Source organism: Acipenser ruthenus, chromosome 47, assembly GCF_902713425.1.
Source record: "Acipenser ruthenus chromosome 47, fAciRut3.2 maternal haplotype, whole genome shotgun sequence".
Taxonomy (NCBI): Eukaryota; Metazoa; Chordata; class Actinopteri; order Acipenseriformes; family Acipenseridae; genus Acipenser; species Acipenser ruthenus.
In genome coordinates, this window is record NC_081235.1 from 8,246,341 (window position 1) to 8,273,240 (window position 26,900).

The 26,900-nt window shown below is 39.2% G+C and overlaps 1 protein-coding gene across 2 annotated transcripts; it reads left to right on the forward strand.

Moving 5' to 3' along the window:
* The first annotated feature begins 1,778 nt into the window (after positions 1-1,778).
* LOC131696510 (GRAM domain-containing protein 2B-like) lies at positions 1,779-25,828 on the forward strand. 2 transcript variants are annotated; one of them, XM_059014115.1, is made up of 13 exons: positions 1,779-1,968; positions 17,597-17,734; positions 18,132-18,228; positions 18,416-18,491; positions 19,144-19,247; positions 19,341-19,439; positions 20,401-20,472; positions 20,808-20,879; positions 21,048-21,123; positions 21,639-21,731; positions 21,997-22,096; positions 22,696-22,803; positions 23,437-25,828. In XM_059014115.1, exons 1-13 carry the CDS (start codon positions 1,877-1,879, stop codon positions 23,450-23,452), a joined length of 1,143 nt encoding a protein of 380 aa, XP_058870098.1. In that variant the 5' UTR covers positions 1,779-1,876; the 3' UTR covers positions 23,453-25,828. The 2 variants fall into 2 exon arrangements, with proteins under 2 accessions (XP_058870098.1, XP_058870099.1); XM_059014116.1 differs by lacking the exon at positions 1,779-1,968 and adding an exon at positions 11,664-11,793.
* The last annotated feature ends 1,072 nt before the right edge of the window (positions 25,829-26,900 follow it).

Consider the following 26,900-nt stretch of genomic DNA (forward strand, 5'->3'; position numbering starts at 1 on the left):
TGCAACACGACACCCACATCATCCCTCTGGCTCTGCTCTCCAGATCGGATGCTCGCTGTCTCTTGAGTAAATATCAGGTGGATGCCTGGGATATTCCCTGTGGAAGCGCTTCACCCACTGTACTGACCCCTGCGTTACTGTGATGTCACTCCACTCACCTGTAAAACTCTGACCTGCAATATAGTTATTTCCACTTTTACAGCTGCTTGAAAACTACCGCTACAATTTACGTGCATCATGACAGGTTAGAAAGTGGAAACTTTACTCCTCGGTTTTTAATCTCTGCTATCTTTTTGATCGCTGGACCAACCAAAACTTAACTGACTGCTTTTGAACTGAAGGCTAATGTTAAAGGTGCCCTAAATTAATTTTATTCCTCTTCATTTGCATGTGTCTTCTATATTAAAAGGACCAGGGCTTTTTACTTACACAGGGATGGGAATATGACTCCCATTGCATAGCAGTCTGATACATTCCTGGTTTTACTAGGTGTATAAGACACCCCTGAGCTTACCTACTGTATACACTGTGGCTAATCAAGCTTGTAGTAAAACCTGGAATGGGTGAAACTGCTATGCAATAGGAGTCTTATTTCCATCCCTGTCTACAAGTAACAGAGGAAATTAAAATATTTCCTATGGCAGTTGTTTCATCTTGAATGGAACTTCCACAGGGTAAATTTACAGATATGAACTGGTCTATTGCCACAGTCATTATTATTTATTTCTTAGCAGACACCCTTATCCAGGGCGACTTACAATTGTTACAAGATATCACATTATTTTTACATACAATTCCCCATTTATACAGTTGGGTTTTTACTGGAGCAATCTAGATAAAGTACCTTGCTCAAGGGTACAGCAGCAGTGTCCCCCACCTAGGATTGAACCCACTACCCTCCGGTCAAGAGTCCAGAGCCCTAACCACTACTCCACACTGCTGCTCTATATTTCCCAACCCCCATTTGTACAAATTTAAAATATTCATCACGTTTCATAAGGCTAAACATACTGAAGGCATGGCCCAAGCAAGTCAAAAATGCTGTGCTTACGTCAACTGTTTTAACTCTCGAACACAATGTTTTTCAGTATCGCAGGAGTTGGCCTGACTGTACGAAGGTTCACTTGAGACTCACTTCATTACATGGGGCTTCTCATCTACAGATTCCTGTGGAAGTCAGTCTGCAAGGTCATGCATTCTGGATAAACCACACAGAATCTCATGACACACTTTGTATAGTTCTGCTTCCCACTTGTTGGGCACTATATATATATAAGACCATTGTTTTCTGTGGGACTGTACAAAAAAAAAAAATACCAAATAGAATACCAATAATTGCGGTGGCAATAACCACGATGTTGGAACAATGGTTCCTTTGTGTGCATTTATATTTTATTGTGCTGCACACATTTCATTTTTACTGTTCATTTCCGGTGCCGGCAATATAATAAGCAAACATACGAAATTAGTGTTTAAAAAATAATAAATACAACTTAAGTACGGTATTTGGTGGTTTGATAAATGTTTAACAGATTGAATGCTGCACACACAAATCGCTCTTATTGAGCCTTTGAAGTTCCACCGTGAAAACCGCATCTTGAAATCTAACAGCTCTGGACGCAAAACTATTTGGTTTTTTTTTACGGCTCTGTTCTCTTTAAAACTACACGTAGGCGTGACAAGTAGGATTTTCCCAGCCTGTGGCGTGACTTGTTCTACACGCAACGTTTTCTGCTATTGGTAGTTTCCTTTGGTCTGATTCAAGCTCATTTCCATATTTAGCTTCAATGAAAGGGAAAAAAAACCAAAAAACTCAACAGGCAGCTGAACTAGTCCCCTTCACGTCCACTTCGCGTAAAATAACGACCCGAGAAGGATGTTTGAGAGCAAGAAAGAAACGTTCAAGTTACTCCTGAGGAAAATAGACGCGAAAGCGGCACACAAAATGAAACACATCCTTTATGAAAGGTACAGTCTGAATATTTCTTACTGCTTCTAAACCGTTGTAATACGGACAGCGCGTTATTTTTCAGTTGTTGTGTGTTATTTTATTTATTTATTTATTTATTTGTAGTGGTAAATCGTTTCTGTGTTGCAATTTCGAACTGTTCAATAGACCTAACGACAATTCTGTACACGATCATGCGTTTTGTGCTTATCTTATTGCATTGTATGTCAACTAGAATACGATTTCCTGGAAATTTAAGGTAAATTCCATATGTGATTCTTACATCACTTCATTGCAAACGCTTATGACCATTAATACTACACAATGATGTTGAGTGTTCGTTTTTAAAAGTGATCCAATATTACCGTTTGATCTTTTTTTTTAATTGACATGTATACAGCAGTCAGAGATCTCCTACTGCATTGACAACTGGTCCAACTTCATAGCTTAATCAATCATATACATTGATGTCATTGAATACAGTACCTAACCTAGTCATATTACACTCATGGTGTGGGTTTGCTGTACACCCAATACGAGTTACTTTAAAATTGAGTCACTGTATTGTTGCATGGAACTGTTGGTAACATTAGTTTAGGCATCCCTGATAAGTGATTATAAACCATCTATAAACATGTTGTTCATTATGCTATTACCAATTATAGCATATGATTAGAAATGGTACTGTTATTTCTATACTTTTGCCATTGTTTTGTGTTTGCTATTGTTTATAATCAGTTATAAGGGATATAGTCTGTCTGCCGGTCTTTTCAGGTCTGTTTGTCTTTCTGTGCCTGTCTGTCTGTATGTCTGTTTCACCAATACCCACAGTGACAACACCAGTGTGCCAGGTTACCTGGCCTTTCCCTCGTGATTAAAGCCTTTCCCCAGGTATAGCTGAGCAGGCCGGTCTGGGGGAGGTGCAGTGAAAGATGTCTGTCTGCACTCCAGTGTCATTTTGTCAGGTATAGCTGACCCAGGAAGTAGTCGTGCGGCAGTTAAAGGTCACGTTGTGTTATTATCTTTAATCTTGTATTATTATTATTTTTTTTATTTTGATCTCGACACTGAATAAGAGCGCGATCGATCCCCGGCTGCCGCAGAACTTCCAGTTTACATTTTAAACGGCTTGTCTCTTTCAATGCCGTGCAGCACAGTTTGGCCCCGTTGGGTATAAAATCCGAGCTGTGCTGTCTGAGACCGGTCAGCTCAGCTATACTGGGGACAGGCAGTGTAAACGAGACATTGTGCTGGTGCTGAAATCCTCTGAGAAGGGGATATAGTGGAGGCGGTAGCACATACAGTACACACGTCACACTTCACATATTAACATGCTTCAGGAGAATCTGAACCAGTAATCATGACACTTGGTGTTCTTGACGTTCTTGTGAAGGTCACATGCTGGCGTTATATGATGGTATCAGTTTGTCTGACGTGCTCAAGAGAGGACAGCCCGTTTACACAAACATATGGTATTTCTAATATTGTGTCCAGGCCCATGGATATGGATTAGTTCCGAACATACTTTGGTGTGAAATTGCAAGTGACTGTGAAACCCTGCAGGTTCATACAATTAAAGGGAAGCGTGCTCAACAAGACCTTTATATCTCTGAGGCGAGACCGCTGCTGCAGTTCGTTTGCCACATGGGAATGACTTTTTAAAGAAAAACAAAGTCATGTCACTTCCCTTTACCCTGAGCACACAGACCATTTCAAATAGGGCTGCGCTCTGTTGAATCCAGCAGACCCAAGGGACCGACCATAAAAGGTAGCAGAGGGGGGAGGTTTTTGGGGACCAGGGGGGGGGGGAGATGGAGAGAGGTCGAAGCTTGTCAAAGGACAGTCACCTTTGAACTGCATCTGCAAATATCTCTTTTTTTTTCTGGGCCCTGTTCCATTTTTTCAGATAAAGTAGCTGTAATCCAAATTAATCTAACCATGAATATCAGCTGCCCAGTGGTTCTTTTAAACAGACATGCAGCATACCAATTTGAGGAAGTGGGGTGGGTTTGCAAAGGGCTGTTTTTCACTCTTATTATATGGTTCCTTAAGAGTTATTTTTGTGCACCACTCTGTTGAAACAAACCTAAATACTACGGTGTGCTATTTGGAGTTCTTAAAAACAGCTGTATGGGACTGTAGTTCCTGTAATGAAGGGGTAGTCTCTAGTCTCTGCCAAACGCATTATAAAGACTTGGAGTTTAGCTGATGTGGCAGATTACGCACAGCATAAATTCAGTGGTTTTCCTCAAACAGTGTGTTTTACTGCAAGTCCAAAAAGAAACATGTAAAAACAAACATTCCAAGTCAATGCAGTGAACACTAAAACAAGCCGTAGACTCAACTGAATGAATTAAAAAAAAAAAAAAAAAAAACTTTGCTCAACTTGCAGAAAAAAGAAAAATAAAGTCTTTTATTATTGAAGGTTACAATTGTGCAGCGGTGCTCTGTGCTGCACATAGGATACTGGAATTTTTGACAAATAATTAACAGCGATTGGTTAATTGCTTCTTTGAAGTTTATAATAAGCTTTGTATATTTTATTCCACTGTCTTACTGCGGTGTGTAGGGATACTTTTAGCTTCTCGTGAAGGATTATAAACGGCTTTTTAAAAAAAGTTAATATATAACTTCAAGGTTGTGTTCCTGTGTTATCTTCACAGCTGGTGGATATGAAAGACTATTTATGACCTTTTCTATCAGTGTGCTACTAAAGGGAAATGGCAAGATGTGTGAGGGCGCTATGTGACTCTGAGACCAGAAGTACTGTATAATATAGAAGTGAACTTTTACTGTGTGCTTGTTACTTTGTTTAAATACTTAATCTGGGAGCTGAATCACAAGAATACAAAATGAACAACAGGTCTGGTTTACAACTGATAGAGTGTTTTCCAGGACAGACAATTCGCCTCGGTCACATTTTGCTACTTAAATTGAGAGAAGGCAATTCACAAAAAGACCACTGTACATTTTAAAAGAAGCACACAGCCACACTGTGTTATACAGCCCTTAATCACCTTTAAATACAATATTGCAACCTAATACAGTAACTGACCCCATTGTCCACTATAATAAATAGTGAAATATTGAAAACGGTGAATTAGTGAAGAGCCCTTTCCAGTAAAGTATAATACTTGTACAATGTACCATTAACCTGGTCTGAATGTGAATTAACCACATTGCTGAGTCATGAAATAACATAGCATTGTGTTTAAAACGGGTTTCATGGCATGAGAGAATGGCAACACCTACTCTTTCTAAATCAGTATTACTGCTGGGGTCCTAATCCGGTGCTTGGACTGCCTTTGTATAGGTGCTGGTTATGTTTCCATTCAGTCATGTATAGAAGACTGTTGATGCCAGATGTCCATGTTTGTGGTTTGTCTTTATCAGAAGTAAGGGTCAGGGTTTCAGGTGCTTTGGTCCTCCACATCCTTTCACTCTCACCTGCCACACAAAATAGTTTTGGTTCCATTTTTATGGCCTCATAAAGTGCCTTGTAATGTTTCAAATCATTCTAGACACCTACACACACACACACACAGGCTCTTGTGGTTTATGGAGTCACCTGAACCCCTCGGTGCAATTACAGCCTTGTAATTCACTGCAGCCCATCAATTATTCTATATCTAATGTTAAACATGCCATATAGCAGAAAGAGGGCTTGGTGCTGTTGAGTTTATAAGTGTGAAAAACATTTTGATATCATGGGTTGCCTGGGGAGATGATGTGCTACCGTGGGCACTATTCTCAAGGCTGAATTCCACTAGTCTGAAATGGAGTTGTGCTTCTTTCAAACTGTAGGAGGCACTGTTTGAACATATTAAACCGCAAGCACTGCTGCCGGGGGCCGGCTTTACCATTGTGTCTTTACGTTTGCAGGAGATGTGTGATTGTGTATAATTGTACCATGTTTAGTTTCCTATCCGTGTGTCTATTTTATAATGCATACATGTTTGCTTTTTCAGTTAAGGGCAACTTCTCGCACTCCATAGGGTTCACACAGACTGTTTTAATTTAAAAAAATTTACCATCTTTGGCCATGGCCATTGGATACAAGATGCTCTCCTATGGGTGCTGGTCGTCTTCTAGAGTGCATTTGTAACACACATGTTACCAGGGGCTTGATTGTTCAGAATCTTGTTAGTATTTCAGTACTCTGCCTAAACCCCAGGACTGGATGCAGGGCCAGTGCAGTGAATCAGTGTCGTCCGGACTGCCCGAGCTGCCCCTCCACCCGCATTGTGCCGTGCATTTCCAACACCAGTATACTCCAGGCGTAGGTGCAAGTTACTAATATTTCCATGACACAAAGTACAAAAGCTGAAAAACAAACGTCTTGACTTCCAAGAACTGGGCGTGCACAGTAAAACTGAAAGTTAAGGAAATGAAAGTTATATCAGGAGGAGCCACCATCAACAGGTTTACACATTCCTCTGCGGTTCAGCCGATTTACTGTCTGTCAGTCAGTAGCTCACACCACTGTAGGTGCCTTTGTGCTACCTCTGACCCTATAGAAATGACTTTGCCATAAAAATGGCAGGGCTGCACTGCGTGACACCAGCACGGTTTCCTGTGCGTTTGTAAGCCCACTCGGAATGTGGGATAAACGCATTTTAATATCAAGCTGTTTAAAAATCTCTCTTTAAATGCTATGGTGTTGGCTGGGCCGATGTAACCAGTTTAGGGGTAGATGTACCAAGATGGGCCAGTCGCAGCGCAAACATACCGCAGGTTGCATTTTCGTTATGACAGTATCGTTAGTAAAATCAAATGAATAACTAGCGTGCTTTTTTTTTGTACGTTAGCCTACTAGTAACTCAAAATAAATCATGCTGCTGCATTGTACACATTGGTGTACAATGTGAATAAAAGATTATTTTACTGGCTTTAGTGAAAATTAGGTACTTGGGTACCATTGAGCACAACTGGCAACGCACGAGAAAAATCAGACTGCCAGCAACAATTGTGACTGTTTAAAACATGCTTTCAAAAGTTCTTAACAGTTTGATGCACTTGTAAGTGTCGCAATTGCCCTCAGCTTTAGTACATCTCATTTCAATATTTTTGATCCCTCATTTGCACTCTCATCTCCACCCTGTTTTTGCGAATTTCTGCAGGAGCGCCCAGAACTACATATTCATTTAAGGCTAAAGCGCAGATAAGAACTGCGGCTCAATGATCAATTTAAATTTAACTGCAGCTAAATGATAATGATAAGTGATACATTTGTTAAAATGATGCTAACAGTGTTGCGTTTGGTTAGTACATTTCACGCTACATGGTTTGCATGTGGTTTGCAACATTGCGACAGACGCAACACTTTAGCACATCTACCCCTTAATGTTTTATTAACTTGTAAATGTATCATCACCTGACTTTGGACTTTACTGCGTGTAAAGTGGAAGCAATTCAAAACAAAAAACGTAACGAGACACAAACACACACGCACACTCTCTCTCTCAAGCATCTTACGAATGTATAGTTTATATATTTTAGTCTGTATTCCAAGAACAGTTAATCCCCAGTTCTGGATGTGAATACCTTTGACGATACAGTTGATCACCCGCCACACAAGAGCTTCAGATTCTCAGACATCATCCTATTGCAATGTTGCCTCCAACTTTTGTCACGCGTTTAGAAATGATCTCTGCCTCGTTCTGAGAAACTGCAGTCCTTCCATTCGCTGCTCTACTAGAAAATCCTTTCTTGGTTAGACTATTTGCTACCGGGATACCCTTTTTTAAATGTATATGTCTTGTTCCAAGAGCTCTTTTTTAAACAGCAGAGACTTAAGAATTGGGCTCCACGTACTTCAATGCATGATTTGTGCTTTATTATTCTGATCTGTGGTTTACTGTTTTTGCCTAAGGGACCCAATTTCTTATTGAATATCCGACAGGCAATAATCTACACCAGGGCTTCTCAAACCCGGTCCTGGGGACCCCCATGTGTCTTCTGGTTTTCATTCCAGCCTAGCTCTCAATTACTCAACCCTTAATTGAACTAACCATTTACTTAGTTAGATCTTTTTACTTGTTTCCAGCGCTTACACAGTAGCAGATTTCAAGTTAGCTGTAACATTTTAAATCTGCATCTTTCATTGATCAATGAATGTTTGAAGCTCGCAAAATGTTTTACTAGCTATGCTTTTATTATGGTTGTAATCTAAATGCTGGTGGTCCACATGATCATTAAATTTGACTTAATAAAAGAATGACGCATTTGTTATGATTTTGTGTGCCAGTCTTTTCCCCATGTTTGGGCTCACCTGTGCGCATATAGCAGGAAAAGATAAGGTACTCTGGTAACATCATTCCCCATTCCCTTTGTAGCTTATCATGGAAAAACAAACAGTAAAACTACCTTTACAAGGACACTATCACCCAATTACTGCATTGCACCACACAGAGGGAGCAGGAGATTGGAAATTTAGAATGTTTAGGAAAAAATGAGATTGCAGTTGCTGGCAAGATCACAGGGTCCCTTAGACCACAGGAATGGGCCACTTTAGTCTTGCAGAATCGTTGTAATACAGGTCAAGTAGTTCGTTTAATTTAACAATTAAGGACAGGGTTGAAACAAAGACCTGACCTGACCCTGCCCCTGCCATAGACTGTTGTTCTTTTTATTTGCATGCAACGCAACATAATCAGGATGAACTCAATAGTTGCAGTTTGCCCTGGAGAGGAATCCTTCGTAAACAGGAACCCAAAATGATTTACTCTTTTACCTGCAATGTTTTCAGATGCTCGTAGGTTGGTATCCAGCATGGAGGGGGTTACACGCAGGTGGTTGAAATATATGAAGGCCACAAACTTTTCTGGTTAAACAAGTATGCTCGCCAATCAGATTGCTTTGTGTGAAGTTTAATTCAATCTTAAAAAACATTTTACAAATTCCTTAATATTAGGACCTTTTAAATGGGTATAGCGTACCTGTCTTGAATCTAAATTAAGACTTACAACATTTGTTATATATAAATGAAGATCTATATATATATATATATATATATATATATATATATATATATATATATATAATGTTCCTTCTTTTATATATAGGTGAATTTACCTGCGTTGATTGTAAAGACAATAGCTATTCATCATAGAACGCCATCCCTGAGCTTGATATAAAACTTCTCGTCAAAACGTTTGTCAAAGAATTCTCTTTCAGTTACACGACACATTGTAACTGTTTTTTTTTAATACAGTTCTGGATGATAAGATTGTGGAGTGTGTAAGAAGGTGACAGTTTAGGTCCAGTCTTCAGTACACCCGCTGCTCCTCATGTTATGGGGAAAATGTACTATTTGATTAGCTTTTGAACATCCTGTACAAAAATATACTGCAATACCTATCCGGTCATTTTCTGAACACGTTTCAATACTATAGAATACCCATAGTACTGTTTTGGAATAATAATGCTTTTTGTAGTATTATATATTATATCATTGACTGCATCCCACAGTCACTGTGTTAAAAGACAGAAGTCTTTTGGGCAGTTTGCCATGTCTTGTGACTCGTCAATCCATGTTGCGCAATTCAGGACCTTTACTTAGATATATATATAGATACTGTGCATACCTATATTATTTTCCATTGCCTGATAAAGATGTCGCAAACCTGTTCTCTGGATTGTTCTCTTTCATCCACCCCTCACAGTAAGAATGTCAGGAATCGCTGTAGAAATCGAGGGACTACAGTACGCCAGAGCAGAGGAAATGGAAAATTACATGTTCTGTCTCTGGGCATTTGAAATATGGGTTTTGATTCCAAGGTAAAATAAAAAATAAATAAATTGCGAAAGGCTTGACTAAATAAGACTTCGACCAAAACACTGGTCTATTTCCTTCTAGTTTTCTTACCTATCGTCCGCACTGAAAGAAAAACCATATGCCACATGTTTAACTACAGTTGTGGAGTGTTTCATGTAAATACGATAGATAATCTTTCTTGTATATATTTTGAAATGAGACTTAACTGACGTGTTTTTCCTCAGTTTTCACTTCTCACCTGAAGAGACCTTTGTGGTCTCGAAAGCTAGTTGATCACCAACAAAATACTTCTTGATTTTCAAATAAAACCAGTCCCTTTTTATTGATGTTGAAATTGAGGCCTGTTACAGTATATATCCACATTACACTTGGCGCTACAAACCTGTGACCTGGAATTGTACCATTTAAGAAGCCTGTTGTTATATTGCCCACAAAGGCTGTCTCTCCAAACACTCAATTAAATTCAGTCCTAGCAATTTAAAACTCTTCTCGTTATTTGTCAGACAGAAAACCTGGTCTTTCCAGTATCTCCACCTCCAAGAGCATAGACAATAGCAGAAACATCGCTGCTAAGTTTATGCAATACGCAGTCTCATGATGAAATAAGTTAGCAAGACTTTAACGCTAAGCATGAACAGAAGATAATGGCAGATTCAGTATTTTCATCAAATAAGATGGAAAATTGCCAACCAGTCCCTGTCAAAATTGTTTACTATCGAAGTTGTTTCATCTTTAGTGGAACTAACAAATACTTGCAGAAATGTCATACTTTGATGTGGCTCAGATCCTGTGTAGGTCGACTTGTGAATTTTTGCCCATTTTAAGGTTGTTTTTTCCTACTTTTTGAACAATTTTTTAAATTGAGCAGCAAATGATATATTCCTTTTAATATCATCTTTCAATATTTATCACATCTCATGAGGTCAAACACATGTTGTTTAAAAATGGTGCTTCTATATCAAATATTTCATTATTCATGTTGCAATAACACGCAGCATTTAGACTTGTGCTGCATATGATAGCCTTATTGTCCGAAGCTATTGTTGTTTGGGGATTCACAGTATTTAATTTTGACAGTCTGTTTGCGTGTTATATTTCATTTAAATGATTTACCATGCAACATCTTGCCCATTCTCTCTTCTGCATTGTGCACTCATCATTCATATTTTGCACTGAAAAGCTGACTGTCGGTTTTAGATGGACTTTGGTAGTTATTGCAGCTTTTCTGTACTGCTCGACCAGCAAAACAACAAGATTATTTATTATAAATGATTAGATAATGCTTGTAAAATAACATGCACCCCCGAAGTGTCAGAAGTATTTAGGTAAATAACATACGCACTTAGTTTCACAGCTTCTGGTTAACTTGCAGGGGAGGCTGGTTGTATTCTGGGTTTAGTTTCAAGTCCCGTAGCTTTGTGCCTCACTGTAACTACAGATGCAAAATGTGTTTGCCTATCGACTTAACATAAATATGTGGGCTTCTATCTCATACTCCACTTAATTTCCTAAAAAAGTTCAAACATGTTCAATTTCATTTTACCCTTTTATACTGGAAATTTTTAGTAACCAAAGCCTTAAAGCGCTGTTACTTTCTTATGGTTACATTAATGTGGATGTGTAAAATGGAAAAGATTTTCGAGGAGTATTGTTTAAATAACCTTAAGCCGAGGAAACACGAAGCCACAGAGTGGAACTTTGTGTTTCAGGAGACTGCACGGCACACCAGGGGAGACTTGGGGTTTCATACAGCAAACTCAAACTAGGTCTCCTGGAACCAGGTTTCAAGCCACTGCTCTTACATCACTCCAGGACAGTGATTAATGGACCATGCTTACATAAGCGTGTGCTGAGGTGGCACACTTTTGTTTCACTCTTTGGCAGACCTTTGATCCCAACTGCTGCGGAGTGTAAAGACGTTTCCCATCCTAGCTCGCCTCTCTCATTGCTCCTGTGTCAGTCCCAATGTTAGCAGCATGGATAAAGGCAGATTCCCAAGGTTTCGGTACAGCTCTTTGGATATCCCACACTCTGTTTTAGTCGAGGAGTTGGATGAAACTGCAGAGCAGTAAGTATTTCAGGTTTTTTTTTTTTTTTTTTTTTTTTTTCTTGCCTGTCCTTTCGCCGGGACTTTTGTTTAAACAACAAAACAGTGGACAGCTAGATGTTTATTTATCAGGTTTAGTCATTTTTGTTAATCAGATCGAAGGGGGGCTACAATAATAACTAACTGAATAAATGCTTTTTTCAGTTATTATAAAAGTAACTCTCTGGTGCTCAAGTTTAAGGTCCTACGAGCTATATTCATTCAACTTTATCTGGAGAGAATTGTTTTGGAAAATTAAAAGAGTCGTATGGAAATAAATTGATAAATTAGGCTCTGTGTGTCAAAACATTGTGATTTATTTAGTATTTTGTGTGTGTATATGTGTGTGTGTGTGTGTGTGTGTGTGTGTGTGTATGTGTGTGTATATATATATATATATATATATATATATATATATATATAGGTTTGATAAGCATTGTGCAAGCATTACATGGTGATGCATAACACTTTCCACATCCAAGTGTTATACAGGTCAGCCGTTTTGAGAAAGCCGGTAGCATTATCAGCCTAAACAAATAACGAAGCAAAGCCTGTGAAAGAACAGTAATTTATCACCAGTTTGCTTTAGAGTGGCAGTGGCTGAAAGAATATTTATCTTGAATATAAAAAATTGTTACTGGCATGGTGGTAACCAACATAAAAACTCAACACACACACACACACACACACACAGTCACAGTCTAAACACATTATACCAACACCATACACTACAGAGAGACAGAAAGGCACGTACAAGTGTACGTTCTCAAAGTTACAATTATAATCTAGTCTTATGCATGTAAAAAAAAGAGAAAGAAACAAACAATGCTAATTGTTTAAATGGGGAATTAACACATCTTTAAAAAAAAAAAAAAGTATGTCTAGTGTTTAGTGTCCAACGACACAACTGTTAAGAAAACAGTAAAACATCCATATGTAATCCATCCTGCTCGGCCATCAGCCGATGCTGCATTATCCAAGTTATATTGCATAGCCAATCTAAAGTCCTTTGTCAGTCTACACGCTTACAGTCATAAAGGAGTAACAGTCAGTGGTGACTTTACAAAGGTGCCTGCCTGTGTTGTGTAAAAATAAGACCCTGTTGAACCATTCTATCAGTAGCTCTTCTACCACTGCCCCTAAGCACAGACAGTCATAGAGTCAAGCATGTGATTCTGTTATGTGACATTATTCTACCTTGACCTTTTTGGATTAATTGAATCTGTGTATGTGAAGTAATTGCATCTTATCTGTGAGGCTATCAATGCATAATAGACAAGGCTGTTTAATATGATGTTGACCTTGCTCGGTGCGCTGGCAATGGCAGGGCTATATGGATTACCTCATAAAATGAATTGAACCTGTCGTGGCCTTGTTCACCCGTGCTTCTTGTGCAATACAACCATGGACTTTTTTTTTCTTTTCTTGTCTCCCTTTTTAACATTATGATCTTGCTCCCTCGTATTTATATTTTCAGCTATTGCGTGTAGCAAGTTATGGACGAACTCCCCCGCATTGACAAAGATGTACTCCACAGCCACCTTTTTACCAAAGTGATCGTCAACGGTTTTGTAATGGAATCGCAAGAGCTGCTGCAGTGCCACATTGGTAGAATGGCACCACAGTGGCTTTAGACTTGCCAATGGAAAGAACCAATCCACATTGTTAATCGCATACCTTCCCAGATTAGTACCAGAAAATCCATCCATAACTAACAAAAACGACAAGGGTCATTCTATCAAGCAGACCAAATCCTGCTGTGTCCTCTATTTGTGGTGGATGATAAACCACCTGTGATTGAGATAATGGTGCTGGTGTGAATACAGAAGAGCCAGGAAACTCACACCCCACAAGCTTTGAATGTGGTCCAAGGTGGTAAAATGCCTAATAGTGAGGGTCTTTGACCTAATTTTTCTCATTGGGGGGATGAACATTTGGTGCACTGTTTCAATAAGACATAGCTGGAGGCAGTTACCACGCCTGCTTAAATAAAGAAGTGATGTAAAATGACGTGGTTAGCGTGCAAACAAAAACCTGTCTGGACTCCTTACAACAGGGCCAGAGTTTAGAAGCAGTGACAAACGAATTTCACTGTGTTTGTGCTTGGGGGACCTCCCTCTTAGACGGTCAGTCGAATCTGTGGTTTGCATTACCATCCAACGAAGACTACACTGAGATCCCCAAACGAATTTCCCTGCTAAATCAGTTGCAATGCTAGAAACCAGAAAAGACTTCAGAACAAACATTTTGAACAGTTTAAACTGCTGATCAAAAACAAGTCAATTAAATGCCCAGTGTACTGGATTGCTCATGGTTAAGAAGCTGCAGGATTTTGTTTCCTGTAAGTACCTCCACCATCGCATCCTCTTTGCAGAGCTTTGAAAGCTAATGTGAGGGGAGGGGAGATCTGGAGCCCCCTTCATGTCGTCTGGAAGACCTACAAGCACTTCAAGAGAATAAGCGATTTTAGCAGCAGCATCCTGGGGGAGTGGTAGCGGTTCTATTTTACTTGTCGACTCGCAGTCTTTCATTGCAGAGGCTTGTATTTTGAGAAATCGGAAACCATCAGGCTTTGTGTGCTGTGAGAAAAGTCACCGTAGCTGGCAGCAAAAACCTCAAGTGATAAATCTACAGACATCTAGTTCCGGTTGAACTGTGGGAACTGATGTGTTAGCATGCTGCACTCGTTTCTGATAAACTGAATGAATTTATTAAAACGTTTCGCCGAGATTCCTTCATATGCCATTGGAAAACATTTACTTCACTTGATCCTGCCGTTACGATAGAACATAAATCTCACGTCATCGATAATGTATCTTGAACAATTGCGTGATCATGTCCCTCAATTATTGCAAACCACAGAAGAGAGTTGGAGGTCGTGCATACACGGGAAAAGTCCATGTAAATCTTGCAAATGCAAGTGATATCTAAAAAGATGTATCAGTAGTAATTACTGGAGACAACGATGCAGTTGCACTGGTGTATGCTTGCCTTAACATTTTGCGTTTTAAAAAAAAACTCTGTATAAAGAAAATGCTGTTAAATGATACAAAAGATGAAAATAACTTTCTTAATATGAATTGCTGGGCTCCTCCGCATGCCTTAGTTGTTTCTAACTGCAATCACGAATAGTTTGTTTCCTCTTCTGGAACAAAATATACTGCAACTTTGCTCTAGTGGGAAAGCGTAATACAGGAACTGTCACATTCTGTTCTTTTCCTGGGTATTTTAATCCTCAATAATAAAACCACAGTAATGGTGTCAATGCAGGCAAAGCAGAATTAAGTTACAAGTGCCCAATATTTGGTAGTTTTAAAACTTGCTGGCTTTCAGGGATGTTGGGTTATTATCATTTAAAGGCAGTTTAAGTTGCAGACATTAAAGGCTCCCGTCTCTAAAGTATTCATGCTATTCTGTCACAACACTAAACAGGTTTGATCCAGCCTTGACCAGAAACAGCTGGGTTATGGTAAACACATGCAAGAGCTCTGGTTGCTTAGGGTTCAAGAACAACAATTTAAGAGGCTTTGCTAAACGACCACACATGATGAATACAGTTTCATGAATATATTTATGTAAGGTAGATGGGACACTTTTTTTTTTTTTAAATAAAATTAATTTAAAAAGCAGTGTTCTGTGAAAACGACAATCGTTGTCTGTATTGTTCAAAAACAATCAAAGCAATTTGCATCCCGTCATTATAGCGTGGAAGCTATGTAGTTAGGTGGTCATTTGTGTAGGTGTGGTGTGCAAGGAGGTGCATTTTGTAGTTTTGAAACACATTTTTTTGTATACCATTTCTATATGGGAAATTACCTTTTAAACATGTTTTGTTTGCTTTTGAATTTTTAATCTATAATTATTCTAAACACATACCACTGGTTCTAATCCAGGGATGGAAATAAGACCCATTGCAGGTTTTAATACAAGCTTCATTAGCTCCAGTGTATAGATAACAAGCTCAGGTGTGTCTTATTAAACTCATGGGGGTGAGTTTTCAAGTTTCAAATCCTGAACTTGGTCCAAAAGCTTCTGTCAAACCTGATTGGTGCGGTGTGAATTGAAAGCCCCGCCCCTCTCAAGGACGGCCCATTGATTACAGCATAAGAAAAACTCCAAAGGGAAGTGAAGTCAGATACACTGAGTCAACAGAGAGGCTGCTTGGACAGCAGAAACACATTTCTGACGATTTGAGGTAAATATACAGGAGTTTGCTTTGATCACTATAGAATTCTCTTTATTTTATATGAAAGCTAGAAGTTTAATATTTAGCATGTTACTTTATACAGTATTACCTGTATTCACTTGTAAGGAGTTATGTACAATTATGGGTCACATTAAAATACGTGCTTGTTTATGATGCTGTTTAGTTCGTATTGCACACCACACAACCAAACACATGTATACTGTATGTGGCAGTCAATAGAAATCCACAGGTTTGGTTTACACATATCTGGGTTTCAATTACTGAGCCTTATTATCAACTGTTACCAGTCGCTGGATAGGTAGTTAATGTAGGTACACAGAAAGATATTATTAATACTGTGACACGGTACTGTCGGAGTAGTAGAGACACGGTAGTATGTGCAATGGTTCTGTGTTTTGTAACTGAAGTCATTGTTCTTGTAATGAAATAATCTAAGCTGTAGTGCAGCAGGATGAGCCAGACTGCAGGTGCCGCTTCCTCTGTGACCACACTCCATTAAACAGGTCAGGTCACATCTAGCGGAGTTCAAAAGGTCTCACTGCTTATTTCCTCCGCAGTAAAAACCCAAAGAGAGAAACAACGCACAATGAATTGCTCTGAAATGATATCCTACTTCAAACGGAATAGGAGAGGAACAATCGTATCATTATATTTATACCGATAACTTGAAACAGACACCGCAATCTGTAATATTTCGGTAGACCATTAGTATCAACTGCTAGTATCAACTACGGTATATAGCCTGGCCCTGTGTACACTGCAAAGCAGATTGGGTCAGCTGAGTTGGTTCACATTATTATAGGATTGGTATAGAATGAGGAAAAGATAACTGGCAGGCACACAGGTAGCCCCTTACTCCACATGATGCTGTGTATATTATATAGAGCTTGTGTCCCCTTCCTCACGATCAAAGGCAGTGTGTGTCTACCTGCAGTCTAATGAATGGGTCTTGAAATATGTGATTCGCAGTGGTGGTTTTGAATACACGCTTCTACCATTAAAGTTTCACCTGTTAACAAAATAACCCAGCCTTAATAATCAGTTCATCTTACAACGTCGTATTGTTAAGAGATTTTTTTTTTTCTTGCTGTGTTAAATCAAGGTAATTGTGAGATTTTGTATTAGACTCATTTTGATGTACAAACCCTAGCTTTGAAGTGGAAATGTAAAGAATCAAGTCATTTCTTGTATTCAGTTGGCATATCAAACCCATAGGGGAATGGGAGTTCAGTTTTATTTCATACAGTCCTAGAATTGCAGTTTTAGTTAACTGCCTACACAAGCCTTCAGTACTGCTGTGTTTAGGAGTGCCATACAAAAGCATCTAAATTAACCCTGACATCACAGGGAGAGGTTTATTATTGTCACAAAGGGCTAATACCACTCCTTGCATTTGGTAAATTCAATTGAGTAAAAACAGGAACCAAATATTCATTATCAAAAAGGTTGTCAATGTTATGTTAGAACTTGAGGACATCAGTCAAGCGTTTCCCCGTCCAGAACTCCAGTCCTGGTTGTAAAAAGCTATTGCTGAATACGTTGCTCTGTAGTATTCAATTGTTGTTCTTTTTCTCCTAGCTCTCAGGTGGAAAGCAAAGTGAACTCTGAGAAACTCAAGAAGGAGAAGAAGAAGATGGGGCTGCAGAAGAAATCACAGAGTCTGGAGGAAGCCCAGCTGGCAATCCAGCACAGAGACAAGCACCAGCCCCTCAACAGGTATCCTTATTTAGTCATTTAGCAGACGCTTTTATCCAAAACAACTTAGAGACTAGGGGGTTGAACTATGCATCACAACTGCTGCTGCAGAGTTACTTGTTTTACATCTCATTCGAAGGACGGACCACAAGGAGGTTAAGTGACTTGCTCAGGGTCACACAAAGTGACCTCCTGGTAACAAGCCCCTTACTTAACCACTGGACCACCAAGGTATAAACCGATACCAAAATCTTCTGGTGCACTTACAGCTTTTTATATTTGTATGTGCGTGTTACGGATGAAAAACAAGAGACTCCATTCTTGATTTTAACCAGATTTAACCACATGAACTATGACATGCAAGTGTCCCAGGACAGAAGGGGGATAACCGTACATATCTGGCTTTGTGTTCTCACAGATCTCAGACCTTTGATTTAGCGTCTACTAAAAATGACGAGCAAGAGAAAAGCCTGGAGAGGAAGGGGTCCCTCACCAGCAGTCCGAGTAAAAGCAGTGTAAGTGCTATGAACAGAATTTTGATCTTTTGATTTAACATCATGTAATCAAAGAAACTACAAAATGAGACTGCAAAAGTCTACTGGAATAGTAGTAGTATTTCATGTTCGATTTCAAAATGTTCTTCAGTTTGTACACCTTACTGTCCCCACACATTAAAATATTCTCTGCGTTATTATTTTGCAGCAGAGTTATTCAAAGCACAACAAATCCTTCCACAAGCTGTTCAGAGAGATTCCTGAAGAGGAGCCACTAATGAACAGTACGTTTGCTTTTACTTATTTATATAGCATAAGGTTTGTAACAAAAATGTTAGAAGATCTGCAGGATTTATTGTGTTAAAAAAAAAAATACATAGCATTATTTTAAAGGAATTTATTTACCCATTGAGATACTGCAATTGCAAACAAAGGGTTAGAGATTAGAAGGACCTGCTGATTCAGTTCCTACGCACTTGTACTGTACGATTACCACAAGCCCACTCGCTACACCTACGCACATTCACACCAAGCGAACAGCAGAGTTACATATTAGAATTCTAGAGTACCATTCTATATGCCCTTTTATATACAATAGAAAGGGGATCGACTTTGTATGCCTAGTGTACACATTTTTAGCACAGTGTAGCCTTGTAAATTGACATTTTTAGAGCACTACAAATTGAAATGGCTACTGTACTGTAAACACTAAATCAGATGTACTCATGACTACCTATGTGCGAACACTGTGAGGATAACAGAAATCCTGTCTGAGCATCTCCAGCAAAATGATCAAACAACAGACGCCTTCAGCGGAGTTTATTACTTTTTGACTACAGTAGGATGCCACTAAAGTGAAACTTGCCCTCTGCCAGAGGGACAGTAACTATAAGGCTGATGAGAAATCATTTCTAACCCGCATCTCCGCCTGTCTAGGTTTCACCTGCGCTCTGCAGAAGGAGATCCTGTACCATGGCAAGATGTATGTGTCCAACAACTACATCTGTTTCTATTCCTCTGTGCTCCTCAAAGAAACCAAGGTGGGTGCCCGGTTACCTTGCCTGTACTGGGAAAAGAGCACATTCTTCACCTTGATCTCCCTCCCACGTGGGCTAACACACGCTGTTTTCCAGGTGGTGATCCCAGTGTCATCTGTAGCAATCCTGAAGAAACAGAACACAGCCCTCGTGGTGCCCAACGCACTGTCCATCCGCACCACCGATGGAGAAAAGGCAAGGATCATATTACTGCAGCGCAATGCAGCAGTGTGGAATAGTGGTTAGGGCTCTGGACTCTTGACCGGAGGGTCGTGGGTTCAGTCCCAGGTGGGGGATACTGCTGCTGTACCCTTGAGCAAGGTACTTTACCTAGATTGCTCCAGTAAAAACCCAACTGTAAGAATGGGTAATTGTATGCAAAAATAATGTGTAAAAAATAATGTAATTGTATGTAAAAATAATGTGGTATCTTGTAACAATTGTAAGTTGCCCTGGATAAGGGTGTCTGCTAAGAAATAAATAAATAATAATAATAATAATAATTTCTAAGCCTTCATTCAACCTGGTTAAATTAGAGAAATCGTTTTCATTTCTGTTACAATTGGTTTTAAAAAAAACATGGAATTGTACTGGCCAGATGTATTAGACTTCAGTAAAATCAGTAGCCATATATCTATCCCCTTCAGTCACTGTGTGTATAATTGTATCACATGAAGTTTCCTATCTCTGTATCTACTTTATAATGCATATATGTTTTTGTTTTCAAAGTTTTGACAGGGCAGCTTCTCGCACTCCACAGAGTTCACACAAACGGTTTTAAAATTAAAAATAAAAAAAATAAAAAAATGACATTTTTAAATCTTGAGCGAAGCGGGTCAAGGCATTACAGATATCCGTACTATGATATAGAATTGATGCATCCTATATACATTTCTCTTTTATAACTTGGGTGCCCAGTTTTAAATGTATGCCAACTCTGTGGGACATGAGAAGATGCCCTGCCAAGTTTGTGTGCATTATAAAGTACAGCACAGATAGGAAACTTAACGTGGTACCATGATACCCACAATAACCACAGGGAATACGGGTTGATGCTACACACACTGTACATTATATTAATAGGAAACTTCATTCAGGCTGGTTCGATTGAACTATATCCTGTTCATACTAACGTGTCTGTCTCTGTCCTTTACAGTTTATTTTTGTGTCTTTGCGAACACGAGACGTAACTTTCAAGCTCCTGAAGTCAATCTGCAATCCCTCAGAGGTAAGTCTCTATACATAGGCTGGGATTCCACTTTATTCATTGTGCATCATTATTAGCAACATCTTAAACTGAGGGAACATGGCACCACTGGTGTGCCGTGCAGGGGCCTGAAACCTAGTCTCCTGAAACCAAGTTCCAAGCCACAAAGTGTCTTCGTGTTCCCTCAGCTTTAGAAGTACCAAGTAACACAAGTAAAACTTCATTAAGTCAGTTTCTTCTTGTTGAATGAATTCCCAAAAAAAGAGACCCCATCCACTTACAGCTGTATTCTATCTACGATATAAATGTTTGTTAACAAATGCAAATTAATTCCTAGTTCCATTCTTCTATTGCAGGATGCCAGTGCAAACAGCAGCCCGGTGTTTTCCTCTGCAGAGACAAGTTTTGACACTCCAGGGAAACACTTGGTAAAGAAAAACACACAGGCCTCATTGATTTCCAGATTTTTAGCCAGTTGGAAGCTACTGTAAAAAAATGTTATCGGAGTTTCCTGTAAAATCTAACTTGAGTTCAGCTGACTGCGAACACAAGCTGTACTGTGTATCTGTTTTCTAAATGAAACCTCTTCATCACAGAACTCCAGTCAGTCCAGCTTGGACCAGGAGCAGGAAACGCAGCCGGATTCCCTGGGGACTCCGAAGCACAGCAAAGGTGATTTATTAAAAAAAAAGAATGTAATTACATTTAAAAAGTGAAAGTGAAAAAAGTACTGTACTGCAATTTATCAGTCTACCAAAACAGTTTTTTCTTTTATCCTCAAAACTATTTGCTGTGTCTCTCCCTGCCAAATGAGTGCCACACTCTTCAGCATTCATTTCAGCCTATAGAACACGTGCCCCTTTACAAGCTGGAATCAGACCATTTTTGGTCTGTCTAAACAGGTTATACAGCAGCTGTTCTTCCTTGGTTTCCTATATTCACAGCACTGGGTTGGTTTTGCATGTATATGGCTTCCAGATTTACCTTTATCAGTAGCCAATAAAGGTTTACGGTCACAGCAAGCTTTGGCACTGCGTTATCATTATGTAAAAGTGACAGAACGATAAGCAGTGTAGCCTTGCAATATGACTTGACCTTTTTTTCACCCCAAGCTGTCGGCCAGGATATTAGCAGTAAACACCTAATTAAACATTTCAACAATTAACCACTAATTATCTGATTTACAGATCCATCACAGCAATTGAATACAATCCATTCGCAACTCAACAGTGAGGACAAGGGGGAGGATCAGACAGACAGGGCAGTGGAACAGCAAGCAGGTACTTTCCAAATTATTTTTTATGTCACCCTATGGGGTGGAATAGCCTCACCTCACATTTACAAGCAGTGGTATTAATGTAGTTCACACTATGAAGAAAATATTGCTTCCCATAAAATAAATGATCAGTTTTAAATATGCAGTGTAACTTACCAGCTTTAAACAAAATGCACAACTACATGTGCAAGCAATGGCAAGTTGAATGTCAGCAATTTAAATTATTCAGCGTTTTCCAATGCACTTTTTTTTGTGTGTGTGATTTGCAGCCGATTCCTGGGTGTGGACAATCACTCGGAAAGTGAACTCGTACATCATGCCGCACGAATCCAACTCCATCAACATGCTGCTTATCATCTACCTGCTACTGTAAGCACACAATATATTGAACACTTAAAATAAGAAGGGAGCGAAGTAGGTCTTACTTCATGGTAGGCATCATCAAACTCAAGCAAAACGCAGGACAAACCTCAAGACCACACATTGTGAAATAAAGAACAAACCCCTACTGGCATGTAGAATGGAGCTTGCAATGCATACAATACAATCAGTGTAAACGAGATTGCTGTAGCGAGGTTTACTCATCATCCCCCAGTTTCACAAGTTGCGGATGGCCCATCACAGCACTCAGTGGTCTCCATTGTTATAGGTGTTGTATGTATCCCACCCAACATTTATACATAGTTATAGGTGTTGCATGTACTCCACCCAACGTAAACTACTTAAAACAAGCCTTGTTGAAATGTTTTACCTAATAGATGGTGCTATTACACATGCAATAGTGCTAGGTTTAAGAAATACTACAAGAAACTAAGACATGCCAACATTTCAGCTAGAAGTCTTTTTTTTCCCCAATGTCACAAAGACATCGTATAGCATTGACCATTGCTGGCAATGCCAATGGTTTTTCATGCAGACACACTGGTGAGACTGGGCTCAATCTCTGTGTCTGTGCCTCCTCATCACAGGGTGGTTGTTCTTCTCCTGTCCTCTGGGTATATCGGGCTCCGGATACTGGCACTGGAGCAGCAGTTGACTTCCATGGGTGCCTGGCCTGACGTCTCTATGCACAGCGGGTAAGCGTTTACAAAAGGGACCCTCTTTATTGGTGTCGGCTGCTGTTTTTCATTGTAACTGCTGAATAACAAAGAGTGTGATAACTCTGTGCTGTTATTTAACAGTAGAAAAAAAAAAAAATCAGCAGTAACCTTTTATTATAGTTTATGTTATTTTTCCAAACTCTTAGGACAATCTTAGGGTACATACAGCCCTTCCTATAGTTCACAAAAATGAATCCAATAAGACACCCGGTATATTGACATGCTGGTTAACTGGGCCCAGGAGTCTCTTCATGCTTCGCTGTTCAGCAAACCTGGCTCCACACTTTGACATTGGAGCTTCACTCCATTACAGGATTTCAGTTCAGTATCGGTAGGTTTGGTGTGTGAATGAGAGCTTACTTAAACCAATCTCTAATCCCCTAGCTTTCTTTATCTGGCAATACTATGCCAAGTTGTTTCAGCGGCAGAGCAAAACACACCCACGACTGAGAAATAAAAATATGTAGATTGTTTTATTTTTCAATTCCTGTCAAAGGAAGGGCGCTGGCCGATCTCAATACAGATACTGCTGTTTAACTTTAGAACAAATGTGAACTAGTCTACAGAATAACGCAGTGAATAACCCCAAGCCTTTCCTCCTGCTCGCAGGTACAAGGATGCCTAACCGCTTCGCATTGCAGACGTCCTGTCGTCTGGATTGATCAAAGCCCTCGCTGGCTCAAGCCCTCTCGGGGAGATGCGAGTGGAACTCTGCTGCTCAGACTGCGACGGAGGAGAATGAATCCTCAATGCTATCGTGTCCACGCATCTTGTAATTTGAATGACAGTTAACAGCGGAGAGGCAGAGGTTCAAGCCACACACCAGGGATTGTTTGCGCTACCTACCAGTACCTGAAGAAGCGGCTTGCTAGCTCGCAGGTATCCTTTTAGGCCAGTGCAAAAACCCAAAGCCAAAACTGCTGGAAAAGATGACCTGACAATCGGAAGTTCATTGAAGCACTCCTGTGAATGATCGTAAAGGCATATTTTGAAGAAACCTTTTCAATGCATCCTGGCCGATCCACTTTTTTTACAGCATTACTGTATGTTGGGAAAGCTAACAGAGGTGATGCCATGTTTACAAACTGTGAATTAACAGTGCAATATTCCTACTATATCAGGACTTCCTTGGGTCTTAACAATATTTTTTGGGGGGTATTACATTTCTAGCATTACGTACTTTGTAGCTTTTTTACTTGATGCAACATCAGGAATAATGTTTAAATTTGTAACAGCATTACCTACATCAGTAAACCGGTTCTTTTTGTAAAGTACAGTTTGTATATATTATTATTACTTATTTCTTAGCAGACGCCCTTATCCAGGGCGACTTACAATCATTACAAGATATCACGTTATACATTATTTCACATTATACAGATCACATTATTTTTACATACAATTACCCATTTATACAGTTGGGTTTTTACTGGAGCAATCTAGGTAAAGTACCTTGCTCAAGGGTACAACAGCAGTGTCCCCCACCGGGGATTGAACCCACGACCCTCCGGTCAAGAGTCCAGAGCCCTAACCACTACTCCACACTGCTGACACCTGATTGATCATACAAAGTGCCAGGGGAATGTACATTATAATTTATTTTTTTGGATCCTGATCTATTGAATTGTTTGTTATGAAACAATATTCTGTTAACCTCTTAGGACACAGTGAAGAAACTGCTTATAGTGCTCAATTGTCCCTCGTACAAGAAGTGATGTCACAAAGCAAAATGTGAAAATAGAACTCTATATTCCCATTGCAAGTTAGCTCTGAGACACTCACAAAGGCAATTCTATACCAAGCAGTGAATCCTACAGGGTGAAAGAGGCAGTACAAGTTTACTGAACAAAAAAAACACAATTATTTAAGTACAAGAGCAGCAAGTCCAGGATTTGACAGCAAGCTGTTTTAAAAACTGGAACACAAAAAAAAAAAAAAAAAAAGTAAGGTCAGCTAGTTATCATACTCTACATTTAAATGCAGAGCAAGCAACGTGCACAGTAGGATCGCAGCAACAACCATCTGCTTTCTAACTTATGGATGATCGGTGTTTAGATTTTGTGGAAATTTTGAATTCCAGTATCTCTCCCCTCTGTGTTTATTTTTCTTGCTTTAACCTTTAATATAAGGCATTCAGGCTTTTACTATTTTGTAATGGAGGTTGCAATAAGGGAACCAATTGCGCATGCATATGTAAACCCATATATCCTTTATATGTAGTTTTTAAAGACTGCACCAGTATGTATTTTAAACTCAGTATTAACTTTACAACATACCTCAGCACAAGTAGCTTTTTTCTCAATGTCAATCAAACAGTGCTTTAACTTTTGGTGAAAAGGAAAACGTTATTAAAGCCAATCTCGTCTACAAAGCCGTATTACTGAACTTCTGTACACCTCCAATGGGGGTTTAATCAAGTTCCTCAGGAATGTATTGTTCTTATTGCATGGAATGGTAAGACTTTTTTTGTTATGTAGCCAAGTGTAGAATAACGAAAATGGACTTGGCATAAAACAAACATTCAAATGAATAATGGGTGTTTGGATATCATTGTAACACAATTGTGTTACACTGAAGAAATCATTAGCAGCAATATCAGCAATGGCAACACAGTGGATCTGGATGAGATGTTGCAGCCTTACTGTTCTGGTAGTGGGACACTGCAATGGATTTGTATAGACCTGCGCTATCAGTAAGCCAATACGAACATGGAACAAAGACAAGCACAACAAGTTCTGTGTTGCCTTATTTACACTCCAAACACCGCAAGTTGTTTTTTTTTGTATGAATTTCTACTGGATAATGTTATTTAATTATCTGTGATGCTGCGAACTGTTTTGCTTATTGAAGTAACCTAAATGCAGAGTTAATTATTTGTATTTTTGCACAATTTCTTTTTTTCTGTGTTTTATTTTTGTTGATCTTTTTGAAAGGTTCATTTATTGTATGGTTGGTATATTTGTGTGCGCTTCTTTGTCAATAAATGTTTAATTGTATTGGTTATCGAGTTGGTTGACCTTTTTTTTAAAATGAGATGCGTTTTAAATTCAGAAGTGTTGAAATCAGCAAGGCGTTACACTGATTGGCAATTTAAACAGAAATTAATAATTAAACAAACTTCACTAAAATGCTAATTTTCAGGGACACAATGTATTACATCTGCATTAGAATCTGCCCAGGGCACTGTGGTAAACATACTTCCTTTGCAAAAGCGTCATGAGATATTCAAGCTGCTACACTTATCTTCATTTAAATGGTTATGTAACATCCTGTTTGCAAGCTTTCCGAGAAGTTCTGTAGCTTCTTACCGAGCAATTAAATGCCAGGGCTGAACACCCTTCCTCGTTCCATTCAAACCATGTGCCCACATCTACTCTACACACAGAGAGAGAGCAGGAGGGACTCGCTTAAAGCGGAGGGGAAAAAAAGATAAACTCTAAATCTGAGCAACAGGACCCAGGAGGGCTATCAAGCAGGAAACCACCAAATTGCCTTAGGGACACACGGGCAAACTAATAACTGGAAATTCAAGCCGTTAGGATTTTTCCTCTATCCCTTAGTCTACTGGCTCACAATTGTGGTCATGTCTCAGCATGTTTAGATTGACTGTACCTTGTAATTTGTGGAGTTGGATAAGCCAAATAGCCTGTATTAATTTTCCATGTTCCATTGTTTAAAGACCATTCATAAAATAGAAGCTGCAGTTAGAGAAAAAAATTCTTGGCAATCGTTGATCGTTGCATTCAAACAAATGTATTATTTGGTCTACTTCCAAATTACATCATTCCAAAAGTGCAAAAAAAAAAAAAAAAAGAGGTCTTCATTTACCACTAGCTTCAAATGCACTGTTCCTGTTGGTTTATTCTACTTCCAAATTACATCATTCCAAAAGTGCAAAAAAAAAAAAAGAAAGGTCTTCATTTACCACTAGCTTCAAATGCACTGTTCCTGTTGGTTTATTCTACTTCCAAATTACATCATTCCAAAAGTGCAAAAAAAAAAAAAAAAGAGGTCTTCATTTACCACTAGCTTCAAATGCACTGTTCCTGTTGGTTTATTCTACTTCCAAATTA

What these genes read in the sequence shown, in the direction of transcription:
- LOC131696510 (XM_059014115.1), top strand. Translation starts at nt 1,877, where the DNA reads ATGTTTGAGAGCAAGAAAGAAACGTTCAAGTTACTCCTGAGGAAAATA. An exon ending in AGAGGAGCCACTAATGAACA is followed by an intron (nt 18,492 to 19,143) that starts GTACGTTTGCTT and finishes CCGCCTGTCTAG; the next exon opens with GTTTCACCTGCGCTCTGCAG. An exon ending in GACTCCGAAGCACAGCAAAG is followed by an intron (nt 21,124 to 21,638) that starts GTGATTTATTAA and finishes TCTGATTTACAG; the next exon opens with ATCCATCACAGCAATTGAAT.